The sequence below is a fragment of the Ursus maritimus genome, unplaced genomic scaffold (assembly GCF_017311325.1).
Source record: "Ursus maritimus isolate PB19 unplaced genomic scaffold, ASM1731132v1 scaffold_34, whole genome shotgun sequence".
Lineage (NCBI taxonomy): Eukaryota > Metazoa > Chordata > Mammalia > Carnivora > Ursidae > Ursus > Ursus maritimus.
In genome coordinates this window covers 16,120,895-16,135,306 of record NW_024426008.1, presented here as the reverse complement: position 1 = coordinate 16,135,306, position 14,412 = coordinate 16,120,895, and the positions used below count along the sequence as shown (strand labels likewise).

Sequence of the window (14,412 nt, the reverse complement as noted above, 5' to 3'; positions counted from 1 at the left end):
GCAGCTTGATTGTGGCTGAACAAACATTTTCTTTTAAACCTAAAACTAACAAGAAGAACGTGCGGAGAACAAAGGATGGCTGGCACTCCATCATGGGAATAACTAAGCCAAACGAATAATTCTAACAATGAGAATTTCAGATGACGGAGAGAGGCTTTTATCACAGGCTCCAAACCTCTGCCCCAGGAACAGTTATAGACTGTGCTGTGCACATGGGATCTGCCTTGCATCTGACACAAAAAGTTCTAGGAAAGACTGCAGAGATCAGGGTTAAAAAACACAACATTCAGATTTGTCCACATGTGCTCTGTGCTGAAGGAAAGGAGAGGGAGAAGTAACAGGAGCTCACTACACCTTATGGGCTTCTCAAAAAAGTTCTCAGGTTTTCCTTTAGAAGAAACACCTGGGGAGCTTGTTATAAAATTACATTCCCAGCTCCAACCCCCGGAGATGCCCATTCTCCAGTCTGAGTTGGGGCTAGAGATTCTCCACCTTCATCAAGCACCTCAGGTGATTCTGATGCTGGTTTTTTCCGTAACTTTCTACTTAAAAAATTCTCAAACCTTATGAAAGCCCCGAGAAGAGGATAATGAACACCAGTAGACCCTTCACCAAGAGCAAGGGTCAGCAAACATCCTTCGTAAAGGAACACAGTAAACATTTTCAGCTTTGGAAGCCATGTAGACTACCCAGCAAGCCACTCAGGTCTGCCATTGGGACCCGTGAACTAGTCCACATATAAGCCAATAGGTGTGGCTGTTTTCCAATAAGACTTCACTTATGAACACTGAACTTTAATTTTCACATCACAAAATCATGCTCTTCTTTGACTTTTTCCAACGTGTTACCTTTAAAGATGTAAAAGCCATTCTTAACTCAGAATTGGTACTACACCAGTCAGGGGGCAAATCTGTCCTCCATGTCACTTTGCTGACCTCTAAGGAATCCAACTGTGGTCGTACAGTCTGAGCTCTTCTGAGGATGAACTTGAACTTGATGACTTTTCATATCCAGACTAATCACACTGTCCATCTTAGGAAAATTGAAAAACTGAATCTATGAGGTTGTTTTCTGACTCTCTGATGTATTTTCAGATGGAACATTTCACAGCTTCCTAATGGCTTATATTTTTGGATGCCCTGTGGGGCGCAGTTCTTCATTTAGAAATCTTCATAGTTCAGTCAGTCACTCTCTAATTTTATCACACAAAACAAAGTGTGTGTATGTCCTTCCCCACAACACTAGGGCCTGATTAGCATCTTCTTCAGTTTCTCTCTTTTTAAAATTTTATTTATGAGAGAGAGAGAGAGAGAGAATGAGCAGAGGCAGAGGGAGCAGCAGAGTCCCCACTGAGCAGGGAGCCTGACACGGAGATCGATTCCAGGACCCTGAGATCATGACCTGAGCTGAAGGCAGATGCTTAACGGACTGAGCCACCCAGGCACCCCCAGCTTCTCTCTTATTTTGAGGACAAATGGGTAAAAAATAAAACAAAACCCTCTGCCTCCCAAATGGTCCAGCAAGATATGAATAGAATTTTATTATTTGTGAACAAGGGACTGAGGATGCCTTTCCTTGATTTTTCCCTCTCTGACCTTTGGTTGCAAATCAGCTCCTGCCCAGAGTATCTGCTAGCATTTCTAGCAGACTGGGTTATTACCAAGTTAAGACAACAGTAATGATACAAATCTGTTACCCAATTACTCCCATTCACAGTCTTCACCTTTAGGGGAATTTCTCAAGTTATTAAATATGGTTTCCTAAGTATCTGAAAGCCAAACAAGAATTCTGGAAGGTAAGGTCCAACTCTGCATCACAGAATCAACAAACACGGTCATGATGGGATCTGGGTACTTACCTACAAGGACCAACTGGGGTGGAGGGGAAGCCCACCTGAATTCACTAAGTGCATTCCTGTTTATTAAAATGCTTTCCACTGGACTTACCCAAACATGACCTCATCTCTCAGGGAATGAACACCTAGTTATCTGAAGCCTTCAAGCGTCTATCACCTCATGGCCTGCCCCTCCTCACAACAAAGTTATCCACTTAATGGCAAGAGATGTGTTCTCTCCTGATGAAGCTGGAGAACAGAGGTCATAAAAGCCCCCTCGCCAGCCCTGCATCTGAATGTCAGCTTAGCTGCTGCTAAGAGACCAGGCACCTGCCTTTCAATCTTCCTGCAAGCTCTCCTCCAGCTTCCAAAGAGCCTATGTGGCACACGGGCTCAATTGCGGAGGCAGGAACCTCACAGCAGAGACTTATACCCCGCGTCCGAGACATCTGAAGGCCCTGTGTTTCTCATCAGCTGGCTGATATGTGGACGGCCACATTTCTGGAGCCCCGCCAACTGCCTCACCTGATGGAAACTGCTTACGAACTTATAAATCACCATTGAATCTATTTTCCCCACAGAAATAAAACAGATCGCTGGCTCCCCATTGCCAGAAATGTATTTAAAAGCTTAGTTGACCGACTTAACAATGTGAGACGATTAAGGACTAAAAACTGTATTTAAAGTTCTATTAAAAGAAGACAATAGTGAAGTGCTGTTTAGGGCTGAGGGTTCTGGAACATAGGAACAGCAAATAAGAATAATAGATAAATGTGATTTTGTTTGAGTCACAAAAAATTACGGACTCGAGTTAAACAGTGGACCCATTATATTAGTGCAGTGGTTTTTAAACCTGGCTGTGTGCTGGAATCACCCAGGGAGCTTTAAAAAAATTCCAATACCCAGGCTGCATCCTACCCCAATTAAATCTGAGTGTCGGGGTCGGGGGTGAGGCCCAGGGCTTAGTATTTTTTAAAGCTCCCAGGCAATTCCATTGCACAGGCTCGGGGGAGAAGGTCTGCACTGCAGAATGGGGTCCCTGCCCTTCTGAAGCTTAGCGTTTCCAAATCTACTTGGCAGACAATTTCCCTTCCTCATCTCTGCCAAGAGCTTTTCACGGCTGGAAGCTGGAATAAAAAAATGACTGATCGATTGACTGAGTCACACGCATATATAAAAAATACATGCACACGTATTTTTATTTAACTTAGGCCCTGATAATTAGCATACAAATCAGAAAAACCGAGTGCTTCAGAACTTACATCGCCTCTCCAATTCTTCAAAGAACCAAACTCTAAAAAAACACGCATAAAAGATATTTAAGTCATAAAAAACACACACGCACACACAAACTTTAATCACCTTCAGGAACCATGATCCAATAATATATTTGATAGGTAAGATCTCACTCATCGATATACAAAAGAAAAAACAACATCAACGACAACAACCCTCAACTTTAAGACACATGCCCTTAGCAAGAGCACTTAGAGTTAGAATGGTTTATCGGTAGCATTTTGAGGTAGCATGTTTTGTAAAGTAACAGAAGTCTCAGACCTGCTCTGCAGTTTCTCCTGGACACAAAGGGACAGACCCTCGGCCTTTGCTCTTGGTAGAGGAGAGTGAATTTGTCCGTATTTACTGCCAAGTCAGCCTGAACTCACTTCCTACCCTCTCGCCATGGCCATGTCTTCATACGCTCCATGTAGTGCAGGTTTGGGAAAAGGCAAAGGCATTTTTCGATCCTTCTTTCCCCTCAGTGTGGTGTCATCCCTGGCGGTGGAGCTAATCTTTCTGCTACATACAATTCTCTCCGGCAGGACATTCACGCACCCAGGGGGAAGGGAAATCGGGCATCGCGGCACTTTCTTTCTTTTAATTGGCTCTAACAATTTAATTAAGAGGGACCAACTCCTCTAAGGCTCTACAAAGTATTGTTTCTGAATGTCCCCCCTCCATGATTCTGGCTTGTCAAAGGCTCTCCCTTTTTTCTCCCCGAGTACAATATTTTGGGGTATCATTAAGCTTTCTGTAATTTTCCTGGCAGGATGTTGAGCAGAAAAGCTTAAAAAGAAAAAAATCACACAAAAACAACAATGAAATCGGGTACAGGAGCAACCCCAAGAACAGACTTCCTTTGTGCCAGTTGAAATGACCCACATTTACAGTTCAGAAACAAGGCCTTCTTCTTTTTAAAAAAATGTAAATAGTCAGCTCAGCTCTGCATTTTAAACACAAATATACAGTCAAAAGAGGCTAAGGATTAAAGCTGCAAATTCGGTCCCAATAATTTCAGACCTTGGTGAAGATCAAATTTTTTGCCCAGAGGCGCAAGTTTAGAGGGATGTTAAATCCCTAAAGCCCTTTCGTCCCAGTATGCTTTCCGTTGAAAAGTTCAACCCTTGGAAGGAATCAATGTACAAATGAATAAAAATAGCACATGCCCCAGGCAAAAAAGGGCATGAGCTGGGCCTGAGTTGCCACTTAAGACTGTCATTGAGTATCCTATATAATCTGCAAAGGCTGCCGCCCCGATCCAGGGCTCCAGGGCCTGGGCAGCACCAAACACACCAGTCACCCGAGTCAACTACTGACCCAAAGCCAAAGACACGACCAGGTATCAGATTTCAAGTATCCAAGGTGCTACAAGAGCTGGTCCGCTCCAGAACTCGGGCTGACCCTCAGAGGCCCCCACCTCCCTCCCCTGGCATCCTGTCCTACAAAAGGTGAAGCTGCTTACAATCACTAAGACACACGGAGTGGCCGTGGAGGGACAGGAGAAATGCTCTCCGAATATACCAGCCTAACAAACACAAATAAATTCTTCAACACTTTGTACAACTAGCAGGTGTGCCTGCTGGTATTCAAGCCATCACTTCAAATTCTTTCGTCCCCTCTCTGTATCAAACAGGAAAATGGTTCCATTGGGTTAACAGTGTCATTTTTAAAATGTCATTTTAAAATGCCATAAATTAAATAAGTTAGTTCACATTTTTTCTTCCCCCAGCACTTAAGTTACAGTGAGTCCCTAATGTGCTTTTGCAGTCTGCATTAACAGCTCCAGATCTCTCCGGCGGACAACGCTGGCTTGGGGACAACCGTATTCTTCCAGCTGCAAAGGTAGGAATTGTTCAAGCAGCCCGAGGCCCTGGCCAGCAGGACTGGTAAACAGCTTAGCCCAAGATGGTTTAAAGTTTCCGCTGAATCCCAAAAATATGGTACTCCCTTTAAAAAAAAAAAAAAAAAAAAAAAAAAAAGAAAGGGCAATTTGTCCATCTACTTGTTCCAGGCAAGACAATGTGGGAGGTGAGTCAGAGGTGAGCAAAACAAAGACAGCTATGAAACAGAAAAGCTACACTTCTTTACGTCATTCAATGAACTCTGACCACCCACCTCTTGCCCCAAATAACAAACCACATCCCCAAACACTTCCTCTAATAATGTCTCCTTATTTAAAAATTATCTTAATGATACCCACTCCAGCAAAATAAGCTCATGAAGACAGGCTGGGGGCTATATTCCACCATAAAAAATGCTTCTGTGGCTGGACTCACAAAAATGTCAAGGAACAATACAAATACAAACCTTTGTTATAAAGATGAGCTGGTTTGGCTAATCCCAGAGGTACTAATGAATCAGAAATATTTAAACGCTTTATTTCTCCTCTTGTGCTCAACAGAACAATTGACCTGTATGTAAAAGTCAGAAAATTGGAGGGAATTTCAATAAATGAGCATGTATTAGTTGAGAACCTTTCTGAGATGAATACAGCAGAGAAATACTAGATAAAAGCAGAACTAAAAACACACAGGAAAAAAAGAAACAAAAACCAAGATGCTTTTCTCGTCCCTGCTGTTAAAAGTTCTGTCCCTGCTGTTAGAAGCTCAGGCTTCCCGGCCCCACCCAGGACCCACCCAGGACTTAACGTTGCTATTACAAGGTGTCTCCAAGTGTTGGGAAAGCAAAGTTCATTTAGGTCTGTTGACCCAATAGCTGAACTGGGACTCATCTCTTTTATGGAATATATTAATAAGGGAGGTTGGTTTTGTTTCAGATGCTCTATTTATCTATTCATGTCCTATTATCTACTTATAAAATAAAAGAATAAACACCAATTCTAAAATGAAATAAAATAAAATCCGCGCCCCAAGGTTTGGTTTAAATTCCATGTTTATTATGCAGCATATCAACACATATACTAAAATCTGTCTGGATTTTCTCTTCTCCTGATCTCTCTCTCTCTCTCCTCTGCCAGTGCTATGCGGGCTTAATTACTATGGCCTCATGATTTATTTTAATGTTATAAAACAAGCCCCCTTGTATTATTTTAAGTTGTTTACAAAGATTTTATTATTCTCCCACATTTATTCTTCTACTACCCTTTTCTTGAACTGTTATATATCCATTAGTATTCATTTTCTTAATACGGGTCTTGGCATGTTGATGTCATTCTAAAGCAAGGGTGACCATTCAGAGTCTGAAGGGAGGTCCGACCACAGCAACCCTACAGGCCTGACCCTCTTCAGGCTCGTCCCATGAGATCATTTACAGGTCCCCAGGGACCCCCAACACCCCAACATGTGCCTGGTTCTCTAGAAGACACTAATAGTTGTTCCATAACCTCTTAACACTTTGTTAACGCTTTGTTAAGATACAACATACAGGGGCACCTGGGTGGCTCAGTCAGTTAAGCATCTGCCTTTGGCTCAGGTCATGATGCCAGGGTCCTGGGACTGAGCCCCACGCTGGGCTCCCTCCTCAGCAAGGAATCTGCTTCTCCCTCTCCCTCTATAGCTCCCCCTGCTTATGTTCTCTCTCCCTCTCTCAAATAAATAAATAAATAAAATCTTCAGGGGAAAAAAAAAAGATACAACATACATACAGAAAAGTATCACTAAGTGCATAGCACATTGAATTTCTGCACACTGAACATACTTATGCAACCAGCCCAGATGAAGAAACAGATCATTACCCACATCTTAAAAGCTTCCTTCAGTCCCCTTTCCAGAAACAACCTAGTGACTTTTTAACGAGTTGGGTTTTAACTCTTAAATCTATAGGGTACCTTACAGGACTGCCGTGTTATCCTAAAAATTTATGGTGAGCGGTATGCCCTGGATTGGTTTAGGTGAACTGAGTACGTGTTTTCACCATTAGCAAAAATCTTTAAATCCTTAAAGAAAATTGAGGACTTGGAAAGGAATTCCCTAGAAGTATCTTTTTTTTTTTTTAAAGATTTTATTTATTTATTTGACAGAGAGAGACAGCCAGCGAGAGAGGGAACACAAGCAGGGGGAGTGGGAGAGGAAGAAGCAGGCTCCTAGCGGAGGAGCCTGATGTGGGGCTCGATCCCAGAACGCTAGGATCACGCCCTGAGCCGAAGGCAGACGCTTAAGGACTGCGCCACCCAGGCGCCCCTCCCTAGAAGTATCTTAAAGCAGAAGACAGAGCTAGACCTGCACACTGACTATTACACTCAAATAATCCAATGACTTTATGGGACTTCCTGTCATGTGCAAAGAGTGTAAGTCATCAGATGACCAAAGATGCATTCAAAAACCAGACAGGACCTTACTCCCCAGGAAGCTTATGCCCTTCCCTCAGTTGCTTCACTAAGTGAAGGTCTGCATGTAAATTAGCGTCCGCGGCACAGCCAAGGGAGGAAGAAAGGAGCCTGAATTCATCTCCTTGCCTCTAAGCAGGGACTAACCAGTCCCTAGAAAGAAAGGTTTTGCTCATGTGCATGCTTCTTCAGAGCCCAACAAAACAAAACCAATCAGGCCAGGGCTCTTAAGAGACCAGGTATGTGTCCACTTAAAACTCAGTTGACTCCTTTCCAGTCACTTCCACGTGAGCCAGGTGGTGAACTCACAGCACAATGCTGCTGCGGGCTTACCAGTGCGACAGAGGGCCCCAAAGGTCAAATTGCCTATCAAATTGCTTTAAACGGGAAATGAACCTTCTAAGTGAGTTAGGTGCAAAGTAATTGAGCAAATACTAAAAAATGGGATAGAAATGTTCCAAAATACTGAGCAATGCCCGTTCTAAGAGCCTTCACGCCATTTGCAAACTCTGCTCACATCCGGGCTTTCACTGTGCAATGCTATGCAGCTTAGAACACATGGGTGTCAATCTGAGACGAGGATTTCAACAGCCCTAAATGCCCACACAGTTAAAGGGTGGAAAGACAAACCAAAGCTCAGAGTTAACCAGGTGTCAGCTGTTCCAACGGCCTGTCCCTGTTACAGAACAAGCGTCACCTACCTTGGAGGGATGCCTGTTCTCAAATACTCTTCCATGCGACTGACATCGGCAGGAGAGAAAATCTTTTTTTCCACTAACAGGAAGGGAACGCTGCAGGCATCCACAATGAGGAGGAGGACACCTGGGTTTTGGATGGTAAAGTCGGTGCCATTGACCTGTGAACAGAGAAACGTCTTCTGCTGTCACCAGCCCTTCGTATCTCCAGGATAACTCATCTTTCTCGGTCTTCTAAACCCATAAATCAAGTTCTATTTCCAGGATTCAAACCACATAATCCAGTGATACTTTCTCCACCAACACCTGAAACCCTGCCAGTGTTCTCCTAGGCTGTGCCCTTGATCGGTCTTTACTGGTTGGATTGGATGCTCCCCGCAAGGCATAGCAGCCCACACTCTGCTGAGCAGCGTGACTCTCGCTGAAGGCGTAAGGACTTCATGCCTACCCCCCACTCTCTCACTGGGATCAAAGCTCTCACACTCAGCGATCAGGTCCCAGCCTCTGTACCACAGTTCCGACAGCTCACTTACTGTCACACTGGTTCAGAGAAAAACATTATACCTTCCCCGACACAGAAACCCTCCCAGTAGAGTTTAGGTTTGGAACATCAGAGGAGCCAGATGGCCTCATCTCCTTTGTCCCATCCACAGCTCTCCTTTAAAATCAAAATGGAAAAGTGGTCATTTCACCAGGATGCTAAGCCACAAGGTATTAATATATTTTGTTCACAGTTATTGTGAGCTGAAATTTCCAGTAGTCCTCTCTAAATTACATTAGTGGTTTGAGACCTCTTCAAGAAAAAGGAACTCCAGACACATCCAAATATCATTAATTCATTAGCCAAAAAAGAAGGAAAAAAACTCATTGGATTAAAACAATGATCGAATGCTAATTTAAGGCATAGCCGCTGTTCCTATTTTAAATGTATAAAATTGGGGCACCTGGCTGGCTCAGTCAGAGGAACGTATGGCTCTTGATCTCAGGGTCCTGAGTTTAAGCCCTGCACTGAATACAGAGATTATTTAAATAAATAAATAAATACAAACTTAAAAAAAAGGTTTGTGGCGCCTGGGTGGCTCAGTGGTTAAGTGTCTGCCTTGGGCTCAGGGTGTGATCCGGGCGTTCTGGGATCGAGCCCCGCATCGGGCTCCTCCACTGGGAGCCTGCTTCTTCCTCTCCCACTCCCCCTGCCTGGGTTCCCTCTCTCGCTGGCTATGTCTCTGTCAAATAAATAAATAAAATCTTTAAAAAAAAAAAAAGGTTTTCCTTGAAAAAAATAAAATGTGTAAAATTATAAACTATGCTAAAAGCTAACAAAGGAGAAATGCCATCACCACTACACTCGCTTTTGTTTGGGGAAATTACATTTAAATTTTTTTTTTTTAAGATTTTATTTATTTGAGAGAGAGAACGAGTAGGGGGGAAGGGCAGAAGGACAAGCAGATTCCACACTGAACACAGAGCCCAACATGGGACTCGATCCCAGGACCCCAAGATCATGACCCCAGCTAAGGTCAGATGCCCAACCAACTGAGCCACCCAGGCACACCTAAATTTTATTTCTAATTGCTACTGGTCTCACAGGAATCAAAACGACTTTTTGGCTATGTTTATATTGCTCTAATCCAGAGAACAACTATGGAAATCCTTGAGGTAAAGTACCACTTTATTTTTTTATTTATTTATTTTTTTAAAAGATTTTATTTATTTATTTGACAGAGACAGAGACAGCCAGCAAGAGACGGAACACAAGCAGGGGGAGTGGGAGAGGAAGAAGCAGGCTCACAGCAGAGGAGCCTGACGTGGGGCTCGATCCCACAACGCTGGGATCACGCCCTGAGCCGAAGGCAGACGCTTAACCGCTGTGCCACCCAGGCGCCCCTAAAGTACCACTTTATATCTGGAAAGACTGGAAGTGATTATTCTCTTATTTTTAAAAATCTGAATACTAAAACAATTTGAGAAAAATATATATAATGATCCCCAATACACTTAAACTGTCCTCTTGAAAAGCACCCCCTAAAACCTATTACTTAAAGAAAACACAAATTTTCCATAAAGACTAAAGCAACGCCATGTCCTAGCAAGGACTCCTCAGGCAAATGCTTGTTGTGTGACTTTTCTGGGGTCCTGAACACCCAGTGTGCAGCAACGGAGTTAAAAAAGTGTCTTCGGACCCTGGAGCAGAGCCTGCCTGAGATTTTTTTTGGGCAAAACAATATCTTCTTGAATTGTTTAAGTGAAGTTAGTAGAGCAGAGCGACTCAGCACCCCCTTGCTTCCCTTCTGCAACGGATGCCTACCACAGACCACGCCAACAAGGCTGGGATCAGGTTCTCCACACGGCCGACTGCATGGAGATGCAGAGCCAACAAATTTTATGCCAAAAAAAATTACATCATGAACCTACTACTCAATGAACAGTTGCTAACGGAAGGCAATAGGCATAAATACATAGTTGGGAAATCTTTGAGCTACATTTAAATTGGGATAGTCTCTATTTATTTATTTTTAATTTTGTGTGTGTAAGGTCACGAGATCCATCCGTTTCACAAATTTTAAGTGCACGATACCTAATTATTGACTATAGGGACAATGTCTTACAGCAGATCTGGGGAGCTTATCCATCTTACTCACCTGAAACTACATGGCCTGTTGACCAGTAACACCCATTTCACCCTCCTGTCCCCCCAAGCAGGGATATTCTTAATTCAGAGTTATTGAAAAGTTTTTTTTTTTTAAGTTTATTTATTCATTTGACAAAAAGAGAGACAGCCAGCGAGAGAGGCAACACAAACAGGGGGAGTGGGAGAGGAAGAAGCAGGCTCCCAGCACAGCATGGAGCACGATGCAGGGCTCGATCCCAAGACCCCAGGATCATACCCTGAGCCGAAGGCAGACACTTGACGATTGAGCTGCCCAAGTGCCCGTATTGAAAAGTTCTTAATTCAGAGTTCAGTCCTGGAGATGCACGGTGGTGGTGCTCGCATACCATATGAATGTACTTCACACCACTGAACTATACACTTAAAAATGGTTAAGACGATGAATTTTATGTTATGCATATTTTAACACAACAAAAGAAATTTGGAAAGAAATAAAGAATAAGATGCAATTTTGTCCACATACATGTCGATTTGTGATTGTGTTGTCCACCACTTTAAAAAACTGAGCTCCCATGGTTGGAGGATGGGTCATACAGGTGTAGGGGATTAAAAGGTACAGACTTTTCCAGTTATAAAATACATAAAGTCACAGGGAGGAAAAGTACAGCATAGGGAACAGAGTCAATAATACTGTAATAACTTTGTATGGTGACAGGTGATAACTACACTTACCATGGTGAGCACTGCATAATGTACATAGATGTCAAATTGCTATGTGGTATGCCTGAAACTAATATAATATTGTATGTCAGCTATACTTTGATTATAAAAAAACAAACAAACAACAAAAAATGAGCTCTTTAAAGAGACCATGTGAAGGGTCCCTGGGTGGCTCAGTCGGTTAAGCGTCTGCCTTTGGCTCAGGTCATGATCCCAGGCTCCTGGGATCGAGCCCCACATCAGGCTCCCCACTCAGTGGGAAGCCTGCTTCTCCCTCTGCCTCTGCTGCACCCCCTGCGTGTGCTCACTCTCTCTCGCTCTCTCTCTCTGGCAAATAAATAAAATCTTTTTAAGAAAATTAAAAATAGGGGCACCTAGATGGCTCAGTCAGTTAAGCATCTACCTTTGGCTCAGATCATGATCCCAGTGTCCTGGGATCGAGTCCAGCTTAGTGGGGAGCCTGCTTCTCCCTCTCCCACTCCCCCTGCTTATGCTCTCTGTCAAATAAATAAATAAAATCTTTTAAAAAAATAAAAAATAAAAATAAAGAGACCACATGAGACTGGGACCAAGCCCTGGCTAGATATCAATTAGATGGCTAGACACCTGCCACCTGCCACCTCAAGAGATCCTATACGGTGGCACTCAGGTCAACCTGATTCTGGACAGATCTCATGCCAAGAGCTGGTTACCACTGGCTAGCTTGGCTCTTCACCCAAATTCTATGCATTGACAAGGAAGCTCAGGCCTATACTTCCATAAACCCGCCTAGAACAGAGGACTAGCACTTTGTGAACCAATTTTAACATTCACCTCAAAGTCATCAATAAACACAGTCTAGTGAGAAAAAAGGACTTAATACATTTAACTTATTTAAAAACACAAATGTTAAGGCGGTATTTATGCCTCTATTATATTGCTTGCCACCAAGTAACTGTTGCCAGAGATAATTCATGTCACCGGGATAAAACATGAAAGTGGGAAACTGAGGCAGGGTACGTGCCAGATGGTACTTACAGTGATAATAGACAGGTCTCCACGCTGAGTCTCTGCTTTACTGGGTGACTGGAATTGCACAGGGAGGTAGCTTTTATGAGGATCGCTAGTAAACACCACCTAAACAGGGAGGAAGATCGGTATTTCTATCAACCACATCTTCCTTCAAAAAGGCCTCAAAATCAACTCAATTATATCAAACCCAATGGTGTTTTATTTTCCCCCCTGTGAACTTTTTGTACAGATTGAATGGCCTGGAATTCCATCTTTTGATCCAGATTTAATACAAGAAGTGTATGTCCCTCATTTTCTGAAATAATCCCAGTCTCGAATAATTGTCATCTTGTTCAGAAAATCAATTCTGCAAAGGACTGAGTAAATGTGCTTTACACTTACATCTTTGTCCTTTTCAGGTCCTTTTCAGACCAGTTATCTTAAACTGGGACTCAGTCACTCCAGAACTAAGAGAAGTAAAGGTGACAAGGATTACACTGTTCAAAACCTTTCAGCAGGCAGTGCATCACCAGACTGACTTCCTCTACCTGACTTGCAACGTGTCCCATAAATCAAGCCACGCCTCTATATCCAGGCTCCTAATCCCACTGTTCTACCACCTTCTGCAGACAGCGTAGCAACCTTGATTTCCTACAAGTGCTTCATCTCCTTTCCCGCCACTCTGCCTTTGCAGATGCTGTTCCCTCCCCAAGAATGCCCTCCCCTGTTTCTTTCTACTCCATGAAATCACTCCCAGCCTCCAAGTCCCACCTTGCACCTCCTCCCCAAAGGCTTTCTTCTCATTCAAAAGCAGGCCTAACTCTCCCACAATTCAGTACTTAAAGTATCTATCCTTATGAATGCATGTCAACAACTTGATTCCAAGGGCAAACAATCATGATACTCCACATTCAGAAGCTCAGGTTTGCAGTCAAAAATCTGTGTGAATTTTCCTACTTACTCCTCATGTATGTGTGTTTCTGATACTCAAACTCATTCCTTCAAATTTCCAAGTAAAAGTGAGGTTTCCAAATGCTTCAAGTACTTTGCATATGCACCAAGTCAGTAATCGATACATTTTTTAAAAAATAAATTCTAATCAATGTTTCAAGTACACACAAAAAAACCAGGACATTAATAAATATTAACGTATGGAACCGTTTAAAAAGATACGCTTATAATATTTCCAATGATGATTATTTTTATAAATTATCATGTTGCGGTTGTTACAATAAATTATATCATCTTTCCTGTAATGAAGGACTTTAACAAATTCAGCTTGAGAATTAGGCTGCAGAATTTACTTCCCCACAAAGATTATCTAAAAATATCACTTTAGGGGCACTTGGGTGACTAAGTCAGTTAAGCGTCTGACGCTTGATTTTGGCTCAGGTCATGATCTCAAGGGTTGTGAGACTGAGCCCCACACAACAGGCTCTGCGCTGGGCATGGAGCCTGCTTAAGATTCTCTCTCTCCCTCTTTCCCTCTCCCCAGAATATAAAAATTAAAATAAAATAAAAAATAGATAAAATGTTACTTTAACACTCAAGATATTACATGGGACAGGCAAGGATCTATATAAACTTCTTCATATACATGGTTGGCTTGGTTGGTGAGTTGGTTGGCTGGTTGGTTGGTTGTTAAGTGGGTTGGTTGGCTGGAGGTGGGTTGGTGGGCTGGCTGGTTAGTTGATAAGTGGGTTGGTTGGCTGGTTGGTTGGTTGACAGGTGGGTTGGTTGGTTGGTAGGTGGGTTTGTTGGGTGTTTGGATGGTTGGTTCGTTGGTAGGCTGGTTTGTTGGTTAATAGGTGGGTTGGTGGGCTGGTTGGTTGGTGGTAGGTGGGTTGGTGGGCTGGTTGGTTGGTGGTAGGTGGGTTGGTGGGCTGGTTGGTTGGTTGGTAGGTGCGTTGGTTGGCTGATTGGTTGGGTGGTGGGTGGGTTGGTGGGCTGGTTTTAGCTGAGGTGGAGAACAGAAGCGGCACAGGGATATGAAAGATTGAAA

General features: G+C 43.1%; 1 protein-coding gene across 6 annotated transcripts in view; it reads right to left on the bottom strand.

Annotated features, from left to right (window-relative positions):
- The window catches only part of CEMIP2 (cell migration inducing hyaluronidase 2), a 123,908-nt gene that overhangs the window by 44,540 nt on the left and 64,956 nt on the right, over window positions 1-14,412 (bottom strand). For 3 of the 6 annotated variants that reach the window (XM_040620244.1, XM_040620248.1, XM_040620249.1), the window contains 4 exons: window positions 12,438-12,536; window positions 8,099-8,253; window positions 5,420-5,523; window positions 3,009-5,059 (listed from right to left, as the gene is read on the bottom strand). In XM_040620244.1, coding sequence (XP_040476178.1) covers window positions 4,863-5,059; window positions 5,420-5,523; window positions 8,099-8,253; window positions 12,438-12,536 — 555 coding nt within the window. In that variant the 3' untranslated portion in view covers window positions 3,009-4,862. Of the gene's footprint in view, window positions 1-3,008; window positions 5,060-5,419; window positions 5,524-8,098; window positions 8,254-12,437; window positions 12,537-14,412 lie in introns of those variants that run through there. The other 3 variants (XM_040620246.1, XM_040620247.1, XM_040620245.1) reach the window with 2 other exon arrangements.